Raw genomic sequence first — 25,669 nt, 5'->3', positions numbered from 1 at the left:
TTTGTGTGCACCATTATATTCTTATTTTTACGACCAGTAGAGATATGTCATCAGAAAAAAAATTGCAACGTCAATTCTGTGGCTTTTCTGCTGAAAGATGATACGCTGTTAGTGGTCAGACTGCATGTTTGGCAGACAAGGCACCTGTTGTTAGTGCGTACTCATAGACTGGTTTTCAACTCCAAATGACAATTTTTGGCGAAAGGACACAAGATGAAATGGGTTTGAAACAAAAACATGTGCACCTATAAGCTTATTCTGGATCAGTAAGGAGTAAACCACTGAAGCTCCATCCCATATAGGTACATGAAACTTTTAACATTTTTAAAAAATCTCAATGTTTAAAATCAGGAGTGAATGGCTTTTTTACCATGCGCTACTTTAACCTCTAGGCTTCTTCAGAAATTGAAACGATACAGTTACCTAAACTGAGAAATTTTGGGAAGTGGGTTGTACAGCAAATAAAGTGAAGATGGGTGTGAACAAGCACCGGCCCTGCTTTTGCGTCTTTGCTGGAAGCCTCATAGCAGGTCTGCACCGCAGCTGCTCTTTATCTTTTCGGAAATTCATTTGCCTATGCAGGAGTGGAGGAGAGAGGATAAGGATTCATAAATATCCCAAGAAATTTTACTTGAAGGAAATGAAATTGTCAGTTTACCTTTCTGGTGCTCATTCAGAGAGCAGTAAGATGGAAAAATATTTTTAGAGTTATTCAAACCTTTGTTTTTTTATCTGAAAGAACAAAGGGAACACATTGACGGGCACGCAGCACCACAGTTGATTTTGCCAGAAACAAACTTACCCACCACAAAGGCCCCACGAATCATTTCAGGAAAATGCCACATCATATCTCTGCTCTGCATTTGCTGCCAGTGAGGCTGAGATAAGTTGCATCTCCTTCAAGGTATTGCAATATAAGTGCTTCAAAAATGACCTCATTTTTCAAAAGTTTTATTGTTAAGTTTGAAGACTAGACAAGGTCATACTGGTTTTACATCGTTCTACATGATTTAAGTATATACAAAACCATTTGAATATTACACAGCTTGAAAGGTTGCAAAGGTCATTGTGTCTGAGATACTTCTGTACTTACTGACACATCAGAAGCCAGCACTGAATATTATAGTTCATATTTGTTGTATAGCAAAGATACACTCATTTAGTATCCTTAGTCTTCAAAACTGACACTAATTTGTATGCAGCCATTCCAAAAGAGAAAGTCAACCTCAAAACCAGAGCCAGTTAATGTGATAAGCCCTTAGCAGAACACAGATGAAACAGAGCCTTGTGCCGGTGCTTTATTTCCCAGGATATAAACATAGCACATTACAGAGCTACGGAAGGGTGAAGTCTGCCTACAAATACTTAACCAGTTCAGGGTGAAATTTAATTAGAAGAACATTTTCGTTCTTGCTCAATGCCACTGTTACAATTAATACAGAAGTCAAGGATCATTTCAGAGTGTTTCTCCATCCCCTCTTAAAGGGACCAATCCTGCACTTTTTTCTGTTTTTGGGATACCAGGTGCTTTCACTGGGACAGTATAGCTGTGTTAATTTATGACTCATCCCTTGGGTCAGTGGTCTTCACCAAGGCGAGAAAATAAAATTAAAGGGAAAAAATTTAATTCTAGACCATAATTTGATTCTCATCTGTTTTGTTAAATCAGAAGTGATTTCAGACATATACGGCTGACATTGGGAGCAGAATTTGGTACCATGGCTACACAATGCCATTTAAAGAAAGATTCTTGGTAGCTAAGGAATAATTTCATTAGAAAAAGCCCCAGTATGTTGGCTGAAATTGTAAGGGCATCAAACACATAATTCTTTTATAAATTATAACAGAGTGTTATCACAATGGATATGGAGCTTTCTTTGCAAGTTGTGAAGACTGCTGGCAGATGAAAGCTGGCACAGGACATAAAGGTGGGAATACTCTGCTCTAAGTTAACAGAAAATAAAATTACTATGTTAGGTATCATGAAAATGCTGTTTTTATATGCAGATGAATGGATAACAATTAAATTATTAAACCCAGAAAGATTCATCCAAAACCAAAATTGCCATTGCAAAAGGTTAATATAATGAAAAAATTACTTCAGAACACAGAACAATTATTTCAAAAGAACATTAGAAGTAGAGAACTTAATTTTCAGAAATGGCCTTCCATTTTTTGGGTACGGTCAACTAGAGAAATAGCTTCGTGCTGTTCTTCATATCTGTAATTAAATTCAGGGTCAATTGCTCTCCCACAACAGAAAATTTTTTTTTGATCTCTTTAAATATTGTGTGTGTCCTAAAGAAATACAGATTACTTCTTTTTGTCTTTTCTTTCTTTTTTTTTCCTTTGTAGGACCTAAAGTGCAAAAGGGCAATAGGTAATTCAGCAATATGTCTGTCGCGTCCATTGTTCAGAAACTTTTTGCTCTTTAGAAGTACCATCATGATTGACTTTCTCTTTACAGTTGCTCACTATGCTTGAAGACCGCTCCATATATACATCATTAAGGAATGCTGTTAACACAGTTACAGACAAGACAGTAACAGTCTAGTGGCTTTTGTATGCAGCACAAAGTAAAAAATAAAGAACAAACTTAGCAGTGTTGCACAGGACCTCAACATTTCTTACACATACTTTTACCTTTACAAGACTCTTCTTTAGAAGTCTTTAAATGTCTAAGCCTTATAAAATAAATACTTGTATAAATACAGTTTAAGGATTAAGTCATTTTATAGAGGCAGGGTGTTCTGTTTGTTAAAATGTGACAGTTTAAGTGACACTATCAGAAAACCGCCACCAATATATCCCCAATTCTTGTATGTAAAATTCCTGGCTGCTATTCTAGAGTCTTTCACAGTTCAATGGATAATATATTTTGTCTGTGGTGGAGAATGTGTGATTAAATGCAGGTTTTTGAAATCCAAACCATTTTGTTTCCAAAGTAAACGTTGCCCTTTGCAGACTGTGGGCCAACTAGCTGTTTGCCTGGGAAGCAGCGCCCAGGTTCATACTTCAGCGTTTCGGTGAGAATGTAATGGTGACAAAAAACAAGTTCAGTGACATTTGCTAAAACATGCAGCTGTATATATCTCTATCTATCTCTCTCTCTCTCTCTATCACCATGATACGAAATTAAAAGGGTGGCAGTAATCCCAAATGCTGTTATTTCAGGTAACTGATAAATGGTTCCCCCGCTCCTTGTCCCAGGAATTTTTTTAGACTTTGGTGCTGCATTAACATAGTCACAGAGCACCTTATTCCGAAGAAACTCAGGGTGCTTTACAAAGGTTGGTGTCATTAGGTCCGTCACCAGGAGAAACTGAGGCATGGGGGGAGAATGTCCCCCTACTGCTCCACTTTTCCTCCTAAAGCCTACTTTTTGAACTGGGGTCCTCGCCGGCTATCAGGTTGTTAAAATAGCATAGTGTGTATGAAACGTTTCTGTAGAAGAGGCATAATAAAAATCAGCCTCCTCGTGGCTCACTGGCTTATGTCTAAAAAGACATAATTGGGAGTGGAGGGTCCCAAGGGCCCAGCTTTGATGAGCTCCCACAACACCTCTTGCCTCCATGCCTGGGAGGAGGACTGTAACCACCACTGTCAGAGCCTAACCAGAGGGTTTCCTGGCAGTAAGGAAGTCATTCCACCCGTGTATCTTTTAGCACCTGATTCCTTTACCCAACGTTTACCTCCTCACAGAAATTAAGGAGGTTTCTGAAAGAAGTAATTGGGAAGGCAGCTCTGTCTAGGGTTGTGTGCTCACCCCTGGGCAAGTCATGGCAGGGGCTCAGGATTTCTGGTTGCTGTGTGCCTTTACCTATGTGGGTACTTAAGATGAGATGCCACATGTACCCTGGCATCTCATCTCAGTCTCCTTGAAAAAGCGCATCTCAAGCAGAATTAATAAACTTTGGCAAAATCATTAACTTCATAATATACTGATAGCAGGTTTTGTTCCATATGCAAACAGGTCACCTCTTTCAAGGTAAATAACATTAGAGGTGATACTAAACAGAAAAGATGGAGGCCATGTCCATAGCATGCAAAATAGAGAAGGAAAATGGGGTTAGTTAAGAAAACCCTTTAGGTGCATGGACTCCGCTGTTCAGATGAAGATGATGAAAGGTAGCTTGTAATCTCACAGGTACTGTGTTTTACAGTACCACAGAGTATCTTCCAAAATATATGTCATAAATACTGACAGTGTTTGATAGGCACAATTACTATAATGCAGTCATCCCCAAGTAAACTTATTGCTAAAAGCTGCAGTATCACTTTTTGCAAGTAAGATGACAGTATGATTTATGGAGAACTCGTCAGCCCAACGTTTCTAAAGCTGCAAATGAGCTTTGTCATGCTATTTCTCTTCCCTTGTAAAAAGGATGCTGCTGTTTTTCCCTAACATGTTTCAACTAGTGTGAACAACTCAAAGGAAAACCAGAAAGATAATTCCACAGCAGAAGGGACAACAGTAACAGATTTCAAGGACAAAATCGGATTGGATCATTTAAAGGGCAGGCTTAGACCTCCTTGCAAAAGACAGTTAGCGGCCTACCATAAAATGAGCACTTGTTCATGAAAAACCCACTCAGCATCCTACAGGCTTTGCACAGTTTCTTCTACGGAGGGACTTTTAGCTACACGTAGAGCTGCGATGCCTAGCGGAGATCTGCCTCAGTCCTCCGCTGTGCAGCCCAGCAGCTCCGACCGCAGGGTGATCCTGCCGTACCATGACCACGGGAGGATGCGGATGTGCCGGGCGTAGATCGGAGGGTCGATGACGTTCTTACGGTGCGTGTCGTTGTCAAAATTTCCCTGGAACACCTGAAGGGCAAGTAACAAGAAGATTTAAGCCTACACGGCATAAGGAACAGCTGTGGTACACCCCTGATGCGCCTGGCACCTGCCTGATCATGCTGAATTTTGATCATCTGGGCACCCAATTGATGCTGCAAAGAGCACTTGCCTGTGCTAAGACCTGGGGATTTCATTGCATGCCAGGGACCTTGGAGCTGGATATGAGCGTGGCACACTCAGCCCCAGTGCAGATTAAATCATTAATGTTTAAAAAATTAAATGTCTTTTTACTTGCCATTTGTATCATGTCAATTTAATCCCAGGAGATCCTGTTATTGTTTCCAACAAAGTAACATTAATAATTAAATTTAAGAAGGAGTTTTTATTGTATCACTTATGAATGCAGCTTGGATGCAACCACATAAACCCTTGTAAAATTAGTGATTATCAAGGATACAACCTTCTTCTGCTAAACAAAAGTCAGCCTGTGAATTAAGGGCATTGGTTTGTGATCAAATTAAAAAATCCTAGCACAGCACAGTGCACGTTATGATGTTATTTCCACTAGTATGGGTTAAGCAATAGATGAGTGAGTTCCCAAACTTCTGTCTGTGTTAAAACAATGCTGGATTTTTCCCCTACAGCCACTGTTTAAATTCAAAGGCCACGGCACCGCTTTTTGGCAAAATGATCAGATTATTCCCTCGGGATATTTTCACTTTTTATGGGAAAATTTCATTCTCTTCAAATGTCAGCCAATTCACTTTTCATTTGTAAAAACTGTATTTGATGGCTTTTCAACTTGAAATGCATGAATTTTGTTTACATCACACAGAGAACAAATAAGGACATCCTGAAGAAGTGCTTATATGACTGAATTAGTGCAGACTGACAAGTTTCCTGGAAGTTCGTAGGAAAAATGTCAGAAGTTAAATTCAGAAGAGGCTGATCTAGTATTTTAGCCCTCAAGCTGCTTCTTTCGTGACATGTTTACAAAGCACTATATGAAAATCTTCACTTTTTGGTCTCTATGCTGCACATTTTCTTTGAATTTTGAAAGCTTCTCTCAAGTGCTATCAATTTGGCATCTTGAACAAAACGTGTCCTTCACAAGTGATGCTCTTTCACAAGTGATAAATTTCCCCTCTCACCTGGCATCTCACTAACACAGACATGAGAACATTAAAGCACCTAGGAGTTAAGATAGATGGATAAAATTGCAGACAGGCTGACCACAGAGACAACAGTGCTGTGAGTCTAAGGAAAAAATGTACTTACCACAGGAAAAATTGTTTGTTGCCCAAGTACAGTGTTGATTACATAAATGAGCTGGAGCTTAGGCTGACAAGATTGCACCTGAATTTGAGTTTCATTTGTGGCAATATAGCATACAATAAAAGGCAGTAATCTTATTATTAAAGTTACACAGTGGCACTCCCCAAGATACAAACTGCAGCTAGGAAAGCTTAAAAGTATTTTTTTTCCTTTTGATTTCTTGCGCATGCATGCAATATATCCGTTGATATTTTTTACCAAGCCAGATGATAAGCCATGCAGAACTGCAGACAAGTCTTGCTGCAGCACTACTGGAAAATTCTTTTACTCTCTATTTTATTTTCCCTATGGAAGACGTACTTCAGAGATAACATTAAAATGAAGGTTTAGAACAGAAAACTTTATCAGAGGAACCCATCTACAGCCCCATTATTTGTATCCACATATGGCTATGCAAAATACATAGAAGTATGCGATGCAAACCAAGCAACAAATACAAGGGAGGATTATGTAATTTACTTAGAGCAGGAGAACGAATTAAATTTTGTTTCCAAGCGATACATTATTTCATTAGCACTTGAAGTCAAACTCATCTGTTTCAGAGGTTAATTTATGCAAATCTGGAATTTATCTTCCCTCAGAATCCAAGATCTGGTTTCAAGAAATTAACTAAATGTACTAGATCAGAAAAAGGATTTTAGGGAAATAAATCTATCAGAAAGTGAGGGAAGCTTTGTCAGCAACCAAAAATGTGACCTGCATGAAATATAACATTCTAAAATGAAATTTAATGGATTTTTTTTTTTGCTGTGGACCCGTGGCAAATTTCTTATGGGAGGAATATATTCTTTGTCAGTCTTCATTTTACTTCAGCCTAAGTTCAGTATTGGAGTCAAGAAACTTGGAAAGAGCAGGGAGGACAAAGGACAAAAACTGTACATCTGACTTATCAGTAGGAAAAAAGCTATTTCTGTAGCCAGATGTATTTTTTCTTTAATTACCTGTTGCTTTATGCCCAGACAGTCAATACTGAATGAACCACCTGAGCAATTAAAAGCTCTTGAAGAGCCAGTAGCCTTATACCATAAATGTTCACTCCTCACATTTCTTTCTGAGTTGGTTTCAGTATAAAACACCTCCAAAGACTGTAACAATTTATTAGCATTCAAGAAGCTAATGTTGGAATTATAATACATAGTTCTATGTAGTTTTTCAGATGAAAAAAAATTCCCCATGACAATAAAACCCAAGCTGATTAGTGGTCAAGGAACTTGATCAGAGTGTAAGTTATTAAAGTATCAGTGCATAAAGTCAGCGCATATCTTCATTTTGAGTTCTGGGTGGGTGCAGATCTGGTCCTGCTTTATCTCAAACAGCCAATATACAGAGTGACTTAGCAAGATGGCCGCAAGCACAGAAGAACATCCTTTTGCAAATTATTAAATGGACTAAGTCTCTTCAGCCTGAAAGGAGATATGATAGATGTCTATAAAATCATAAGTGGCATGGAGAAAATCAATAGCAGGCAATCTTGCTCTGTCCCCTTACCAGAGCTGCAAGGGGACAAGGAATGATAGCCAGTTTGTCCTGAGCCACCTAAAAGTCATGGTTCCCCATACAACACATAATTAAACTGCGGCACAGCTTCCACAGCCTTTAACTACTGTTAAAGATCACATAAACTGTTAGGGATAAAATCAGCACGGGCTATTAAAAACACAGATAGAAGAGAGCCAGACGCTGGGAACGTACCCTAGGGAAGAATAACAGCCCTATGTTTTTTTATTTCTTTAGTCATCTGCTACAGGATGCTCCCATCCTTGAAGAGAGCTTCAGCCTCACCCAGCCCAGTGGCTCCCATCTTACAAGGTGCCTGAGTTGGTAAAAGTGGACCAAAGCTCCTGCGTTTTGACAATCCTGTTGTAGAATGCTATTTTACAGTGGATGTATCTGTTTGTGTCAGTCTGCGTACTTAAAAGGTGTAACTTGCTAGAACATTTACTCAGCAGCTTTAGCAAGTTTACACATAAACACCTCACACACATATGTGTAGCTCCTCTGTAGCTTAGTCTCTTACAGCTGCTATTAAAACAAAAAAGTAGAAAATGCTTGCTGTTGTACTTCTGATGACCTATTTTATGATCAGTTCATGTAAAAGAGAACAAAAACCTGGAAAATATGTACTGACAGTCTCTGCAAAAAAGATTTCTGAAATATAAACACGTCTTGTTTATAACTGTGTCCAACAAGGAGTTTGGATGTCTTGCCCTCAAACATACACTAAGATTTTTCAACAGCACTAAGTGTTTTATGGCATAAGCAGTAAAACTGAATAATGACAGTGTAATTTGATTCATATTTTAAAAATAAAACTATTGTATGTTTTATGATAATTTAGAAGGAATACCTGAAGAAGAATATCTTGGGAAATTACAGAATTTATTACAAGTGTTGTTTGCTTTTCTCCAAACGTAGAGCTGGAAACCAGGTTTTAGGGCACATCCATTAACAGGTGGCTGCAGTGGGAAAGACTGCCTGTGATTCTGTGACAATGGACGAGCGAGGAGGATGAAAATTCTCTCCATAGAGAATCTTTCTGGATCTCATGTCTTGCATAAGCTTAAATTACATGAGAAGTCTGCATTGGCCATAGCATTTATTGGTTCCTGCTATTTATGATAATGGCTGAGAGTTCAGACTTTAACATTTGAGCCTCCGATGGTGAAGTGCGATGTTGGCTGCTGTACCTTAACTGTATTTTTTATTCTGAGCAGAATATTTTAAACACATTATTTCATGGAGCAGTTAATCCTGCTCATATCAGAGGCAGATTATTTTAAAAGAATAGCTAGACCTAGCTCCTGTTTGGAATTTGCTTCAGTTCAGAACACCTCAGTGTCTGGGCAAATGAAGGGGGCACTGTTCATTTAAAATCTAAAAAAAAGGCTGCATGAAAAGTAATTTTTGACAGCTATATTACTTTATTATAGAAACATTTTATTTCTTTATTATTATTCACTGAAGGAAGACATGCTTAAGCAAGAGAGGGAATTAACAGATTTGAACAGACCATTTACTTGTTCTCTTGGTGGAGTAACTCTTCTCACCATGAAAAGTGACAAGTGAACAACACCAGGTAAAAGATCATGAAAGATTCTTGATTTCTCACCAGAAATAAAGCTGCTGTTTATGGGCAGAGCCCATCCCGTGGAAGAAGCTTTCCACTATCAATGATGGGGAAGGGTTTTTTAAATATACATGTATACACATGTAAATACATACATATATGTGTGTATGCACTTGTGCTTTTGAAGTGATTAAGAGGACAGAAAAAAGATATTTTTTCTTTTCAGTTGGTATACATAAAATTTCTGTAGGTGGGTGTAAATTTTCCACACCTGATCTTAGCCATCCTCCTTTCTCCTTCTTCAACAAGCACTTTTCTTTGTGGCTGAAGGGTCAGGATTTGGTTGGTGTGCAGGGGATAGCTATGCAAAAGGACCCAGTGCCAGGAGGAAGACCTTTTTTTAATCTCCGTGGTACATGAATATGAATATGTATTACATGACCTTCATTATTTCTTCAAGTTCAGAATAGGTATCAGGCAGATAAAACTTTTAAACTTGTAAAACACTATCACATTCTGGTTATTTTTGCCACTTGACCTATCTACTGATGCTACTAAAATGGGAATTTACTCCCCTGTACATAGTTTATAAGTGCTTTATGATAGAAGGTTCAAAGTCAAGCAAAAAGAGAAACATTTTGAAAATCAGCCTTCTCCAGAAATTCTTACAGAAAAGACTCTGAATATGAGCATGTTGTCTTCCTTCAGCTCGCAGTATGGGTATGAAGGAGACAGATACGTGTGCTGGAGGCACAACCTGGAATGAGTATAGCTAGACCTTCATCTGATACAAATCATGTTAACTCAGCTGAAAGTAATAGAACTCATTCATAATTTAAACCAGTGCAGAAAAACAAGTATTAATGTTAGATTAGAAATATTATTTTAAGTAACACTATTAAATAATAATAGTAATAATATTTTAATTAATAGTAGTTTTAAAAGGGACTTTAGCTCTGCCAAATATGTAGATTATATGTAGGAATTGAATCTATCAATGTAAACCAGGTAGTATAATAATTAAACACCATATAGAAAAACCAATAGGAAATGTAGCAGAAAGATATTTAACCTGACATTTTCTATCTTTTCATTTATAAGTAGGTTCCTGTCTTCTGTTGCTATGGCAATTAACAAGACATGCAAAGCATATAACTTATAACTATTTCATCATTTTATGTACAAATCCAGCGGCCATTTGCATACCGGACATTGTTTACCTGCAGCTAATTGCACTGCTGATGGCTAATAATGACTGACAGTGCTGCAGACTGCTAGACTCCTTTAGGCTACTTTCAAATGTTCTCATCTTATTTAAAAAAACAGCCTCTAAAATGCCATTTGACATTGCAGCTGGCCTTGAGTTATCTACAGCAGGCTGTGCAATTTATAAATCACATGTGGAATGTGATTAAAAAAAAGGTCAAATTTGGTTTGGATGTCCTTAGCTTTGGAGGCATAGTGAGCTACTGACCTCTAGTTGAGAAAAACAAGATAGCTATTAGCTCTGGTCCTTTTTCTAAAATACATTTTCGTCCTACTTGCCACCCTGCGATGTAATTTATTTTGCTTCTTGAAGACAACAGGAAAAGCTTTCATATTTTCCAGGCAACACATTCAAACTATTTAAAATGAATGAGAAATGCTTAATTTTTTAAAGACATGCTTATTTTCCCCCAGTACTTTTTCACCTGCATTCATAGAAGGTCAGCACAGGTGTGAACTCAAATGACTGGCCGTTAAAATAGCAGAAGGCAAAGCGAAGCTGCAGCAGCCACTGTTCTTGGAACAGCTTTCCCATTTGCAATGGGGCAAAGAAGAAAACCGAACACCGTATTTCCTTCTGTTTGAAACAACTAATTTCTTGCAGACTCATCAAAGATACAGGCTGTACATAGTGCACTTGTGAATACAAGATACCAATATTTTTTTTCCTTTGTAAAATAGCTTCACAAATGATGAAAGGGCACAAATGAATAGCTTCAGGAATTCACTGAGACCTGCTGGTACATTAGGACTGATCATTCAAACCGCTGAACGGTGAGATGTTCAGCACCAGACAGGATTAAGCTCTCAGCCCTTTCTTCAATGCATTTTAGAGTCACAATAATAATCCACAAATCATTATTACCAGCCTACCAATATCTCCATAATTTCTGTGTCTGCTTTTCAGAATGTAAAATGACTATTTTGTTTGGACTTTAAAAGTAGTTATTTTTCTGTTATCCTGTCTTCCTTTCCCTGAAAGTTTTTGGAACCATCTTTCTCCTAAGGAAAGGATCACAGGATGAATATAGGATGAGTAAACTACCTGCAAAGGAAACAAGAAATCTATATATTCTATCCTTCATACAATAAATCAACATGTTCATTTAATAAATAGAGTGAATGAGGGTAAATTAGTAATAATTTATGCTTTTTGCTATTGGTAGTTTCCAGTATCAATCTTTTATCTCCCTTCTGTATCTCCAGGGGACAGAAGAAACATTTCATATGAAAGCCTCACTTTCCTGTGAAAATATGGTTTCTTATACAGTGTTTTTGCATTTTGGGCCAAATCTTGTATCTTAGCTTAAGCTAAGGAAATTTTTGTGGATCCTGTTCAAAGATGTTACTGTCAGACAGGACCAATGACACTATTTCTATTCTGCTCCCCATGGATGAGGCACAGCATTGCTTTTTCTTCAGCCATTTTCATTTTTCATTTATATTTTTGTTCTGCTGTACCCAGGCCAGAGGGAGGCCAGTATTTCTGGTGCTATACATATCCGTTGGGCAAATCCTGCCAGAGCACACTGCATCGACACACCTAGCTGGAGCGGTGATGATGGCTTTGGTGTCAAACTGGAAATTTTTACTGGATGATGCTCCAAAACTTAGGAAGTCAAAACCAATGTCACAGGTACAATATGAAGAATGATGGAGCAGGCAGTAGGTCTGTGTTAAACACTGCAATGCTACCACAAGCCTGGGAAACCACACTTCAGAAAAAGCTGGTCCAAGCAGCATGTTCTGGGGTTGAGAAAACATACCCTTTGAGAAAAGGCTGAAAGAACAAAGGTTATTTTTTCCCCATAAAGAAATTGAGAATAAGTTAACAAGTTTCAACCAAAACAAACTGTCTGAAAAGAGGATGGTAAAATCAGGTTTCTGTGTCCTTTGAAGACAGGGTGGATACATGGCAGGGAGGGGGATAAGCAACCTTTCCACCTTTAAGGATATTTAAACACTGGAATAGACTGCTTATATAGTAGAATTTCAATCACTGGCTGTCTCTACAAACATATTAAATAATAATCTGATGGAGAATGGTGCAGGATATGAGCACTGTATGAGGTGAAGGACAGGTGAATGAATTGAGCCTTAGTTGTAACAATGAACAGTTTGCATCTACTCCTGTGGTGGCAGGAAGGGACTTGGGGGAGGTTGCATCCCATTTTCTGCTGAGAAGACCTCAGAGGGGATTGGAGGAGAGAAGCATAATCTCTTCATTGGTCAAGAGGTATATGTTTAGGTGCTGCCTTGAGATTCTTTCCAGTCCTACCTCCTATAATGTTTTGCCGAGTCACTGACGGAAAGCTAGCATTTCTGGAATGTCAGACTCTGCCATCAGATTTTTGACTTTCCCAGACCTTTATCACATGGAAAAAATTAAAAATAGTAAAGAAATTTTGGATTAATGTTTGTGTATCAAAGACTGAGGTCTAGACTTGCATCAGATGATCTTCTTTGTTTATTTCATACAAATTTAAATTCAGAAGTTATAACTTCTAATTTCCAGCTAAGTGTATTTGATCTCACTCTGCTTTTAACTTCTCTTGATTTGTTAAAGAATCATAATAAGATGCATTTATTTTATTCTTAGGGATGTTAATTAATATGGGATGTGAGATGTTTTAATAAGACAATGATTAAGAGTTTTCCATTGTTCCTAACAGACTATGCATATAGCAATTAACCATCCAGCTGATAATGAAAGCAAAAAGAATTTAATTGTTTTGGCAAATGTTATAAACAAGTGTAGACTGGAACAGTGCTGTTAAGCGAGAGCGCCTTTTCTTCTAGATTTGCTTGCTTCTGTTACTGTGTTTCTCACTGGAGACTTGAACGCGGGTTTGTTCCCTTTTTCAGTAAAATGAATGCAACAGTTTGCTAACAGAAGTTTGGCTTTGAGACGACATTTCTTTCAGAATAGATCTTTTGCTTCTGTTTTTAAATGCCAGGGATTTAAAATGGGATGCGTATAAAGTACTGAAGCGACTATCTGTCATTTATATTGACTGCATTTATGGTATGTCTATGAAAGGTGAGTTGTTTGTTTCCAATTTTTATCTGACAACCAATTATACTAGACACATCCATAATCATTGGTGTCAAGACCGTCTCAGCTGGATGGCTAAAACAACTGATTTTGTTTTCCCTATCTAAAATCCTTTTAAATTTGATGGAGAAAAATCTCAGTGCAGGATAAATCCACAGTGAAGTGCCATTTGCCTTTTAAGAGTAGGACTTTACAGTGCCGTCTTTGGATAATAATCTATCAAGCAGAACACGTCTATGCAGATACACACATATAGTTATTTACATATTTAATTGAGTAATTTAGAACACCTTCCCCTAATAAATGGGTGTACATTTGATCAATCATTTTAAATCAATGAGATTTAAGAGATGCAGTTGTCTAACCCCTCCTCAATAGATCTACCTGTACTCACACAGCTTTCTCATTACTTCAGAAAAAAATGAATTTAACTGACCTATATGAAGGGTATTAAATTTTTACTATTCTAAAAAAATAAGTACAAGTGGGAATATTTAATACCCATAGTACCAAAACCACAAGACTTGATACATGCATTATCAGACATATCAGCCATCTGGTAATTTTTTTAATGTATCTTTTATTTTGATCAGACATAATTCCACTAAGATACTTAATAAATAATTCAAATTTTGTCAGCTTGCTCAACATTTCCCTTAAGCAATGCATATCTCTTTCATAACAGTTGATATTATGAATTCAGGTATTTGCAGTATACAAGTGTTATACAGTTTAAAGGAAACATATAATGAATAATACCCTAAATGATAAGAGAAAAGTTAAATGCTTCCAGGTAAATCAATCCGCAAACCTATACTTTCTCTGTGCCTGTAATTAAACATTTGCAAAAAGGAAGTTGTGAAAATTTTATGTTTTGTATTCATTTAATAGTGTAATAAAAATAATCTTTCCATTGGGTATTTGAAACCCTAGTGATTAATTTCCAGGGGAAAAAAAAAATCAGTCCAAAATGGCTCAGTAATGAGGTACACTAAAGATGTGCTTTACAGAAAATTACAGAAAATAGTGCATACTTATCAAAATATACACTGAGACACTGGTTCTGAATATACAAATAAACTGCTATTTATATACCTTCTCCTCTAGAGTTAAAGGAAAAAATAATTCCAATAAATGGGGAACTGTAAAGTTTTATGTCCCATATTTAATAGCGTTAAATCAGGTGCATTGCACTGATAGGTATGGTATTACTGCACTGTGAATGTCATTGTGTTATATGACTCTTTTTTATTCACCTTGACTTTTATCTGTGGGATTCTATGCATACGGAACCCTGTAAAGCAGGTGGCATGCAATAATCTATAGGCTTCAAGCACTGGAGTTCCTACAGATGTAGACCTCTGTAAATGCAACCAAAATATCAATTTTCTCTTTTCCTTACCTTATCCTTCTTTTGTTTTTCATCTTGGTATATGATCCAGCGCTCCCCATCATTACTGTAAGCAAGCTTGTAGGATCCCACAAATTGGACGTGACCAAAATCTTTAGCTCCTTGGGTAATTATGCCCGTGATTTTTGTAGGGACGAGCAGGTCAACCTAAACAAAACAAAACGGAAATAGAACAATACACAGGAGAACATAATTAGAACAGCTTCTCTCTGCAGTCTGATGTTACACCACACCAAAGCAAAACGGTGCAGTGTGTCACGCGTTGTTTGCAGACGGTTCTTGGGTGCAGGCAGGAAAACCCAGGATGTTCAGAAGCCCCTTAGTGCACGGTGAGAAATGACCGAGTCCAAGAGGTGGCTTTGCACTGCTTTGCAACTATGCCTACGGCATGCTGACACCATAGACAGTACCTTTCCTTCTCCAAGCTCCAAGTCAGTTTAATTTTGTTTTCTGTTTGTTACTTATTGTTACTTATTGTGCCACCTAATGGCACAACAAGGCTGATCTCACACCACTTTCCATTGTTCTAGGTGCCATACATGGTCCCAAAAAACCAGCAGTCTCCTCTGCAAATAATTCGTAGACAAAAAGTGTTCCCATTTGCTCCTAATAATCAGAACACAATATGCCAGAGGCTGATTCCCCAAGTGCCTTTCCATTTCCTTTGCAGTAACACAGTCTATGCTTTACTAAGTCTTTTAAAACATTTGCTATCACACTTTTTTCCAGCTGAACTTTCTTTCTTTCTTTAAGACTTTCTTTTTCTACCTCTAAAGCTCTGACTTTTTCATTCCTTGAATTTTTTGAGTTCTTTAGTTTATAATCTAGCACAAGACTTTTAAAACTACAAGGAAGGAGTCTTAAAGCCTAATAAAATCTGAGCTTTCAAGTGGCTTTCACATGGGTCAGCAAATCTATGATCAGTTCTTTTGAACCAGGACTCAACACTGAATATAACGTATTTAGGCCAGATGCCTTGGATTAAAAAGATCAAGGAACAGAATAAAATAACAGAAGTAAATTGACCTAATAATGTATTTTAGAGGAATAATGGAGGAGTTGAATTCCCTATCAAAGTTGACATTTTCTTGAAATGTGACAGTAAAACTGAGGCTTCATTCTGTGTCCTCCAGCAATGCAGCAAGCCAGTAAGAAATAGAAAAAAGGTAGATTTATTTCAAACAATAAATGACTGTGAAGCAGTTGGCATTTTTAATATTGTCCATTAAATCAGGCAAGAGAGACTAATAGTAAAAATATTACAGTAAAATGAGAGGAGTGCAGGACTCCATGAGAATAGGAGTGATAAGTTTTTACAGTAAAAACTTAAAAAGAGAAGGTGAAGAAATAGTCTCTTTCTGATCAAATGCTGAAGATCCAGTCTTGCCATTTTGGGAATCTGAGCACCCCTGAGCAAACCAGATTTTGACTGGAGTATGGGGGACGACAGAAGAACAGATGTGATATGAAGCATAAGAAATTAATAATGAGAAGGAAAAATACAGAGGCATAAGAAGTCAGCTAGTCTAAGCTGATGCCTTTGAAAGATGGGCACTACAGTTTGGACTCTATAAAGAAGAAAACACAGAAAAGTATAAGAGTACATTTATAAGAAAAGAAGAGGAAAAATGACTCTTTAGAGCAATCAGGCAAGGAAGACAAGACCCCTGCCCCAACATTTGAAGACAGGGAACAAATAATGGCTGGCAAACCCTTTTAAGAAAAGGAATAACAAAAGCTTCTATACTGAGATAATGCAATAGTAAGTAGAAAATGCCATTATCTGCAGATGTTCCAAGAGTTCTGGCTCTACCAGAATGAATGAGTCTATTGCCATCTGGTTTCAGCACAGTTGCTCAGAAGAGCACCCCAGAATATGAGGGAAGTATCCTTGTGAGGCAAAACTCTTTGTTTTCTCTTTGGTCAATGGAGAGAGAGAGGGAATCAATCAACAATCACTCAAAGGGGTCTGCTTCGGATGCTCTCATAGACTGCTTGAAGGGGCTTCTTTCGTCTGTAAAGAGTGCAGGGGGGCTTGCTTCCATAGCCTGAGTGGGCCTCTGGGAAATGAACACTGCCAATTAGTATAAGTCTTCCATGAATTAATAAACACCAGTTCTCCAGACCATGCTTCCAAATATTTTGGAGTCTAAATGAATAGTCTGTTTCTCAAAAAGACTGATCTGGTGAGGAATCACTAATTGGTCCACAGTTCCAGGCAGCATTTGAACTAAACATTTCAGAACCAACTTTAGATTCTCTGTATAAATAACTAACATTAGTCAAGTGTAACCTCTTTTTAGCAGAGAATGATTCTTAGACTAAAAGTTAATGTCTCTCTTGTTAACTTGAAAAAATGCTTTCATTAAAAAATTGTTTATGTTTAAAATGTTGAAAGAATCTAAAAGGATTTCACAAATATTTAATACGGCTATGATACTCAGAGTATTTCTCATTGAAATTCAGAAAAAGGAGAAAAAAATCTTATTAAAATTCAGGGGATTTCAAAAATAAAATCACAGTAAATCTTTTTTATCACACATATCCAGTGTTAACAAAAATGTCCTAGTAACAATTGTTTTGTGCTTATAGGATATATCCAGTGACCTTGTACTCTTGTTCAGAAAAATGATGTGGGAAGCTGAAAGGTAATTTAGCATATGTTCAGTCTTTTTCTGAAAGACCTACATAGCACTATGTAGAATATCTGTGTGTGTTTGTGTATTATATTTTTAAAAATGAGAAAAAAAAAAAGGAATAATGAATAGGCAGACTTTGTTCTAGGTCTTGACAATACGGACAATGCATGTTGCTGGAGATGGAGGAAAAGAATAAAAGGATATAACACCAGCATCTGTTTCCCATATTTCAGGATTTTATTTACTTGTTTTTTCATAAGCTGATGAGAAGCCTTCAGGCAATAAAGATTGCTATTATACTAGCATTAAAGAAATAGGACTTTTACTCTGTTGCTTTATTACCTTCTGCAAAGGGTTAACAGCCCTGCTTTTCATTCTTCTTATTGAAAGTACTTTAGAGGAGAAAGGTGAGAAGAATTTACCCCAATTTCTGGGCAAAACATCTGCATTAAAATAGCTTAAATGCAAGCCATATCTTCCCATCAGGATGCAGAGCACATTTATTCAGTTAGTGCAGATTGTAAGTAACAGGCAATCAAAGAAATTACCAGGGAGAGAAGTTGAATTAACACACAACCACTATGTACTCTTGTGCTGGCTTTGGCTGAGATAGAGTTAATTTCTTTTGTGTGGGTCTGTGGTTTGGATTTGTGCTGGAAACAGTGCTGATAGCACAGGGCTGTTTTCGTTCCTGCGGAGCAGGGCTTGCACAGAGCCAAGGCCTTCCCTGCCCCTCACCCCACCCCACCAGAGAGGGGCTGGGGGGGCACAAGGGGTTGGGAGGGGACATGGCCAGGATAGTGACCCTAACTGACCCCAGGGATGTCCCACACTTTATGGTGTCATGCTCAGTGTATAGAGCTGGGGGAACAAGAAGGAAGGGGGGGGCACACTTGGAGTGATGGCGTTTGTCTTCCCAAGTCACCGTTATGCACGATGGAGCCCTGCTGCCCTGGGGATGGCTGAGCACCCGCCTGCCCGTGGGAAGGGAATAAATTCCTTGCTCTGCTTTGCTTATGTGCGCAGCTTTTGCTTTACCTGTTAAACTGTCTTTATCTCAACCCATGAGTTTTCTCACTTTTACCCTTCTGATTCTCTCCCCCGTCCCACCGGGGGGGAGTGAGCGAGCGGCTGCGTGGGGCTTGGTTGCCAGCTGGGGTTAAACCACAACAACTCTTCAAAGATGAATGTGATTAACAAGATCAAGAATGTGACTTTGGCTTTTTCAGTGCAGCAGAATTTAGAAGGTGGTAGAGGCAATTAGTCTGCAACTGATAGGGTCATTAACTGATTACAAGAAGAACCATGGTTTACAGTTTAATGTACATTTCTACAAGCAGCTGATCAAAAAGCAGTTTAACATCTTGTGTCTGAAAGACCTCTCTTGGGCTATAGCTACTCCCTTTGTATATATTTGTTTCCCACCTTGCTTCAGATGTTAAAGAAGATTCAGTATGATTTGCAGGAGAATTAATTTGAGAGAAGCACAAAGATAAATCCAACTGAATAGGAAACATTTTTAATGAACCGCTGCACAGATGTGCAGCATGACCTGTGTGTCACTGTGCAGTTAAACATAGAGTAACTAGTACTTTTACTGTAAGTAGGTCTTATCAGGAGAAAACAGTGATGTGCATGCTCTGTCCCTGCTCTGAGCAGCCTGAAGTTAATAAACATCAGCTCTCAGCTTCTGACTATGCAGATGTGCCCAGTCTTCATAAAGCCACCTTTGCCCCTGAACTCCTTGAGAACTGCAACTTACAGATGCAAAGGCCTTCTACCTGGCAACATTAGCTTCTCCCAAGAGCAGGAACATAAGGATGAGGCAGTCCTAGGCATTTGGGACAGCTGCCCATAAACCAGTTCGGATCTGCAAGCAGTGCAACTGCATTTGCATGCACTGTGCTTGAGCACAACTATACCATTTCTGGACTCATGATAGTCTTCATGGTGATGCATCGCCTACCACAACCTACTGGCTTGGGTTTCCATTACATCAGGAAGCTCAGTACAAGTGGAGTAGATGTGCCATGAAATATCAACCATAACTTTCTGAACATCCCCTCCTCACTCCCAACATGCCTTTTTCCTCTTCCACATACTTGGTGGAAACAAATTGCATTCCAGGCATTTGCTGGGACTATTAAGGAGGCAGGACAGCACATAACTGATAAGCCATGTGTGGACAGGACTCAGGAGAGGAAGTGGGTAGCTTTCATGAGATCACATGTGGAAGCTGAGTGACCACACAGCTCAGGTAGTCTCTCCTAGGACAGAAACATATACTGGCTTACAAGAAAACAAGCCTCAAGAAGAAACGAATTGCAGGAGTCTCCAGCACCTCAGACATTAACAGGGGAGATGGATCTAGATGGCCCTACATAGCAACCGGATCTGGGTGGCCTTGCTTGGTCAGGCTGGGTGTTGGACCAGATGACCCCCAGCAGTTCTTTCCATCCTCAACTGCTCTGTGATTCTCTAATGCCTAGCAAAACCCAGCCACAGTGCCCAAAGCATTGGAGACTGGGAAAACAATAAGCACAGGTAGGCTGCATTTACACTGACAAGCAGCACGGTGCGATGGGCGTAGATCTGTGAAGCAAAGCAGCTGATATGGAGAACAGGATGTCTACACAGTGTGTGCTGCGGGGTTTTAACTTCCAGCTAGCCTGGACCAAATTTTGAAGCATGTCTTTTGGCTTAATTTAATCTGAAAGGAATCCATTTCATGCTCTGTGAAGATACTCCATCACGTGAACCAAAGCACGAAAAGCGAAGACAGTCTTTAAAAATAACACACTTCTTATCTACACCATAATGTTAAAGGCCAAGAAAGAACCCTCAGAATCCAGGGGGCACTGGGTCCTATTTCGCAATGAAGATCATGGTAAGATGGCTCACTTCACCTTCAGCTGTGCATCTCTTCATCTCAGGACATAAAATCTCTGCTTCAATTCAATGATGCAAAGGAGAAAGGTGGGGTGGAAGATTTCAGGAGTGCTGAGGGTTAAGGTTAGTTCAATAATGCTTTTCAATAATTATTTAAAATGTTCATTTTAGTCCCCTCCTTATACAGATACTATGTTTCTGCTCCCAGTATAGCTAATCCTATAGCCAGCTCTTTTTTTTTTTGTAATTTTAGAGATGTCATTTTTCTGCCAGGTTTTCTTTTATTTACCTTTTGTGGGTTTTGTAGACTGTTTTTTTATCACTTGTTGCCAGATAATGCTGATGAATTTCTGGGCATTTCTACTGTATTTGGCAAATAAAAGAGTCCTTTGGACTAAAAGCACCAGGGATCAAAAAGAAAGAAACCTGGATCCAATGCGCATGAGAATAAGAGGGAAGCAGTGCCATGCGGGGGCAGTACTTACACTTACAAGACTGAAGAAAGGAGGGGTGCACGGTCTCCAGCTGCTACTTCACCAAGGTGCAGATCTGCCTATCACATGCTCCTATCACATATCTTGCATGGAGGTCTCAGATATTTTGGGATGCTTAAGGTAATGGTAGAAACTCATATTTGGGCACCTGAATCTCACCAAGACAGTCTATTGCACTTAAACTGTCCTAAGCACATGATTTACTCTTCATTTAAGACCTCATGACTCCCATGAATTTTCCAGGGTAAACTGGCATATTCAGATAGTTGCTATCTGCACCCAAGCCTAAGAAAAGTAGGGACAGGCTTGCAGTGTCTGCAGCATACAGGCAGAAATGCAGCTGTCCTTATCTTACTGCATGAGGTGTAAGCACTTAGAATTCTCCTCCATGCCTAAACACTGGAGATAAAAAGAATTGGTGACAGTACAGTACACTTGCCACAGATGTGCAACATCTATGTGTTTCTAACAACATTTCAGCAGCCATTTCTTGTTTGTAAACTATGAAGCTTAGCATTTCAGGCTGTTTTCCAAAGGCTCATATTAAACAAAAAAACCCCACTGAACAATAATCCATCATGCCTAATTGCATATAAAAATTTGAAGGAAAAAAACAACTAAGCAACTATACACTCTTGGTGGAGAAACCTAATTTCCATCACAGCATCATAAGCAGCAGAGTGTTTTAGTATAGTTACTTAAATATACACTATTAGTGTAAATGCTTATTAATAAAACCTGAAAAAATAATAGTAAGAAAATAAGTTATGAGACAAAAGGAAATGCTTTAGAAGAAGCATTTGGAAGAATAATAATTTGATAGGAAGAAGCATTTCAGAACATTTTGTTCAGTATTCCATCATAAAGGATTTTCATTCTTTCTAAGCAAAATAAATAATAAAATACATTTACCTTTAATTGGGTCTGTATGAGCTAGCATATATTTAAAATTAATCTTCTTCTAATGAACCCAGGTAGGGTGGGTTGTTTTCAGATGAAATAAGATTGGAGTCCCATTCTTTTTTGTCTTTAAAAATTTGATGTGCTTCCTTCTTTTTCAATTTAACCTTAGATCTTCAACACTATTTTAACATTATGCCACTGTATTTTTAATGTCTGTAGTCCTTTAGGCTAAGATAATAAATATAACTCTTATTTTCTTATTTACTTTTATTTGCCTATTCTTTAAGAGCACATTCCCTCTGATTTGCTTTATGACTGCAGCAACTGCATATAAGAAACAAGTTAGAAAAAATACCATGTACTGTCAGCTGTCCCCAGTACAATGTAAAAGCAAGAAATCGGGGTGTGAGGCCTGTTGCTTGAAACCTCCATGGACTGTCAAAAATACATCTCAGGCCGTTATTCTGAAATTTTTGCAGTGAAACACACACACACGCTCACAGGTCACTTCATTTCCAGGAGCAACTTCTCAAGGAGCAGCTACTTCTTAAACAGTACAGACTCTATGAATCCTTCATTAATGTATTTATGTACCTAGTAATAATGGTTATATAGGTATTATGGGAAAAAGGGAAAAAAACCACCTGAACTACTATAGATTTTTTTCAGCATTTTCATAAAGCTTCAGATAAATAGGATTTATATGATCAACTGCATAGCCATTTTAAAAGCAGCATCTATTTCTTACAGAGAAACTTTTTATGACCACACTTTACTAAACCATGACTACTCTCATTTATTAATATTTCAAACTTAAAATGTAAAAATAAAAAATCTACTACTATTTTCATAGTGATCCTGCAAACTGGAATGACTGCTGCGAGTGTCAGCAACTCCCACAATTTATCAGTGTGTGTTCATGTCCTCACGGGAAATGGCAGTACCCAGTATGTCCAGGTCTGAATGCAGCCTGAAATAAAAGCAAATTTAGTATTTCAAAAGTACAGCATTGGTGATGATTAAATCTATAGCCTTTCCTCCTAACACTGAATTTTTCACATTTGTGTACAGGAGTACTTTTACCATGAATGTGATTAGAGGATATTCATAGAGATGACATAGTGGATTGCGTTGATGACCAACAGTCAAGAAACATTAATAAACCAACAATAGTCTCTCTATCTGCTATGTAATATTCAAAACTTATCAGTCCCTGATGATGCTACCAGATTTAAAAATAGTCCATTAAATTACCACATTAAGCAGGTTTAGACACCTGGTAGAGTCACCAGAGGCTTCTGAACTACTTTAATACACTTAAAGAGTTGATAAAATCTGTGTTCAATCATTCTGTGTTAGATCAATCAGTTGGAGTTTTGGTGGGAAAGCCAAGGACAAAACAATACTTTGCCATTAAAAAAAAAAGAGAGAAAAAAGATTATGAACATGATCACGAGTAGTTTATGATACAACATACTGACAGCATATTGTGCTACCTCTCTGTGAGGTCTTCAGCTAACATTACTGCAAGCAGTGACTGTGCAGTACAATTTGCTAATCCTGGCACCTAGTTATGGCTAGAAATAGAGATGGAAATGGGAAAAAAATGATATTTACATTCATTTCTTTACATAATGGTGCACTCCTTTAAAAGCAGAAATTGCATAAAACTGGGAGATAATAAGAAGTAGCTTTCAGGAGTGTAATTTCTGGAAGATATAATTTAAATCACTTATTGCTATACTAACAATAATGCTGCTGCTAACTTTTGATCAAAAGATTTTGACTATAACTAGAGGTGAAAATAAAACACAGAAATGAACAATTACCAAAGTAAAAAAATATTATGAAAAATATTGACCGTTTCCATTTCTGCTTGTATTTCCTCTAACCTATGAATAAGGGACAGATCATCCTGAGATGCGAGACGGGCGTGCTCCATTCGTTTAGACTGTGAGAAGAGCAAGAAAGGAGTTCTGTTACCTCTCCTTATTTTACTAAAATATATCTCAGGTTGATGAACTGATTTATCAGTAAGATTTCCTGCATGCCAGTGGGCTCTGTCCCAGTCCGATTCCCAGGTGTTCTGTTAGAAGACCACTGCAGGGAATCTCAGGTACTGGAGTGGGTAAAAGAGCAGCAAAATACTGGCAAACACAGATAGGAGAAAACCTGGAATGTAAGCAGAGGAAATGTGGTCAATTTAACCGTAAGTTTCAGAATGACACTTGATAACCAGAAATGTGAAAAGCAAGGAAGTTAACACTTTATACCAGCACTTCGAAACAGCATCAGCTTTTGAACTGCTGTCAGGAGAAATCTAGGTATCTCAGATTTCAGTTGTCTTTGGTTTTCGGTGCATTATGGGTTTCAGACTGCAGTCAAAGTCTGGTGACGTAGTGCCTGGGAAAGCAAAATCTTTCCCTACAAATGAATTACTGCAAATTCTGCTTGGTTTTCAGGATGGAAGATGATGTGACACCTTTTATTGGAGGACTGATAAATATCTTTGTAAAAGTGTTGGGATCACAAATGGACTCACCTATGCATGTGCAGCTCATTTTATTTTTAAAACGAAAAATAATGGTGGTAATATAGAAGGTCGTTATTCAGCTGGTTGTTTTTTCTCAGGTGATTAATAATGTTGCAAATATTTTCTGCAGTACATAAAAATGTCCCAATAATCTATGAGTACTGAGCTATAGATCAACAACTAAACTGAAGATAAGCTTGCACACAAGATACTGCAAAGTGACTGATAATTATTATAACTACTGAACTGTCGAAATACTAACAAAAACCTGCCTGTAAGCAAAGTTAAATCTGCCTAGTAGATAAGTGGGGTTTAGGCTGAAAGTTCTTCCTTGTATTTAAAAGCTCTGAGTGCCTGACTCTTATTTTCATAGGAAATTCAGCCAAGACAGCATCATTCAGCCATTCTTTTTAAGAATGACTTTGCCCATCTGTCAGCCAGGATTATTATGCATAACCTGTTTCATACAGCTATGCTGCTGTAGCTGTAAACTAAATATGTCAAAAATTGTGCTACTAGACTTCAAAAACAACAGTAAGCTTTTCTTCCCTTTTTTTTTTTCTTTCCCCCTGATGTGATAGGGCAAGCTTTTGTTTCCAGGGATGCACTGTTAACGACCAGCAGAAATACACAAAATTGGTGTACTACAATGTAGGAATTGGCTTTGGTTTTTTAGCTGGAAAAGTATTTTTCCAGGTTTACAGGAGAAATCAAGTTTCTTTTTCCTTTCAGACTAAATGGCTTGGCACTTCTAAGGCAATAAACTTGTAATGTACTAGCTTGAATACAATTAAAAGGTCTATTAATCTTCATTCTCCAGGACATAAGAAAGATTATCTGTTATTAGTCAAAAGGACACCCTGGAGCCCCTATTATAGAGCTTCACAAATAGACCTTGGTCAAAATAAGACTAGGCTATTGGCAGGACATATCCAACCCTGGGACTCAGTTCTGCCTTTGATCTGACACAGACGTATTTTCTTGGTTTTCAGAACACCCTGTAATGCTTATCGGCTCTCTGCACCTACTGGGGAGCGTGTGGAAAGCACAAGGCATGACTGATTTAAGGGATTAACACTTTGCTAAAATTGTTGACCAAGCCTGGAGTTATATGGGAAAATATCTTCCTGTTCCTCCAAAGTTTAAAAAAATAAACAAATCACTTTGTACCGTCAGAAATCGAAAAAAACATCGTGAGAGATACAAGACGAAAAAGTACGCTTTTGAAGTAGTTGATCACTATCTTGGCCATTAGGCCGGCCTGGCCCAGTTTCAGT

General features: G+C 38.0%; 1 protein-coding gene across 3 annotated transcripts in view; it reads right to left on the bottom strand.

The window, feature by feature from the left end:
• Positions 1-935: 935 nt before the first annotated feature.
• The window catches only part of EDIL3 (EGF like repeats and discoidin domains 3), a 259,250-nt gene continuing 234,516 nt past the window's right edge, over positions 936-25,669 (bottom strand). For all 3 annotated transcript variants that reach the window (XM_075078570.1, XM_075078571.1, XM_075078572.1), the window contains 2 exons: positions 14,926-15,081; positions 936-4,827 (listed from right to left, as the gene is read on the bottom strand). In XM_075078570.1, the coding sequence (XP_074934671.1) occupies positions 4,678-4,827; positions 14,926-15,081 (306 nt within the window). In that variant the 3' untranslated portion in view covers positions 936-4,677. The remainder of the gene's footprint in view (positions 4,828-14,925; positions 15,082-25,669) is intronic.

This window comes from Phalacrocorax aristotelis, chromosome Z (genome assembly GCF_949628215.1).
Source record: "Phalacrocorax aristotelis chromosome Z, bGulAri2.1, whole genome shotgun sequence".
In the NCBI taxonomy this organism is placed as follows: Eukaryota; Metazoa; Chordata; class Aves; order Suliformes; family Phalacrocoracidae; genus Phalacrocorax; species Phalacrocorax aristotelis.
The sequence above is the reverse complement of the archived record's forward strand: the minus strand, read 5'-3'. Positions and strand labels throughout refer to the sequence as shown.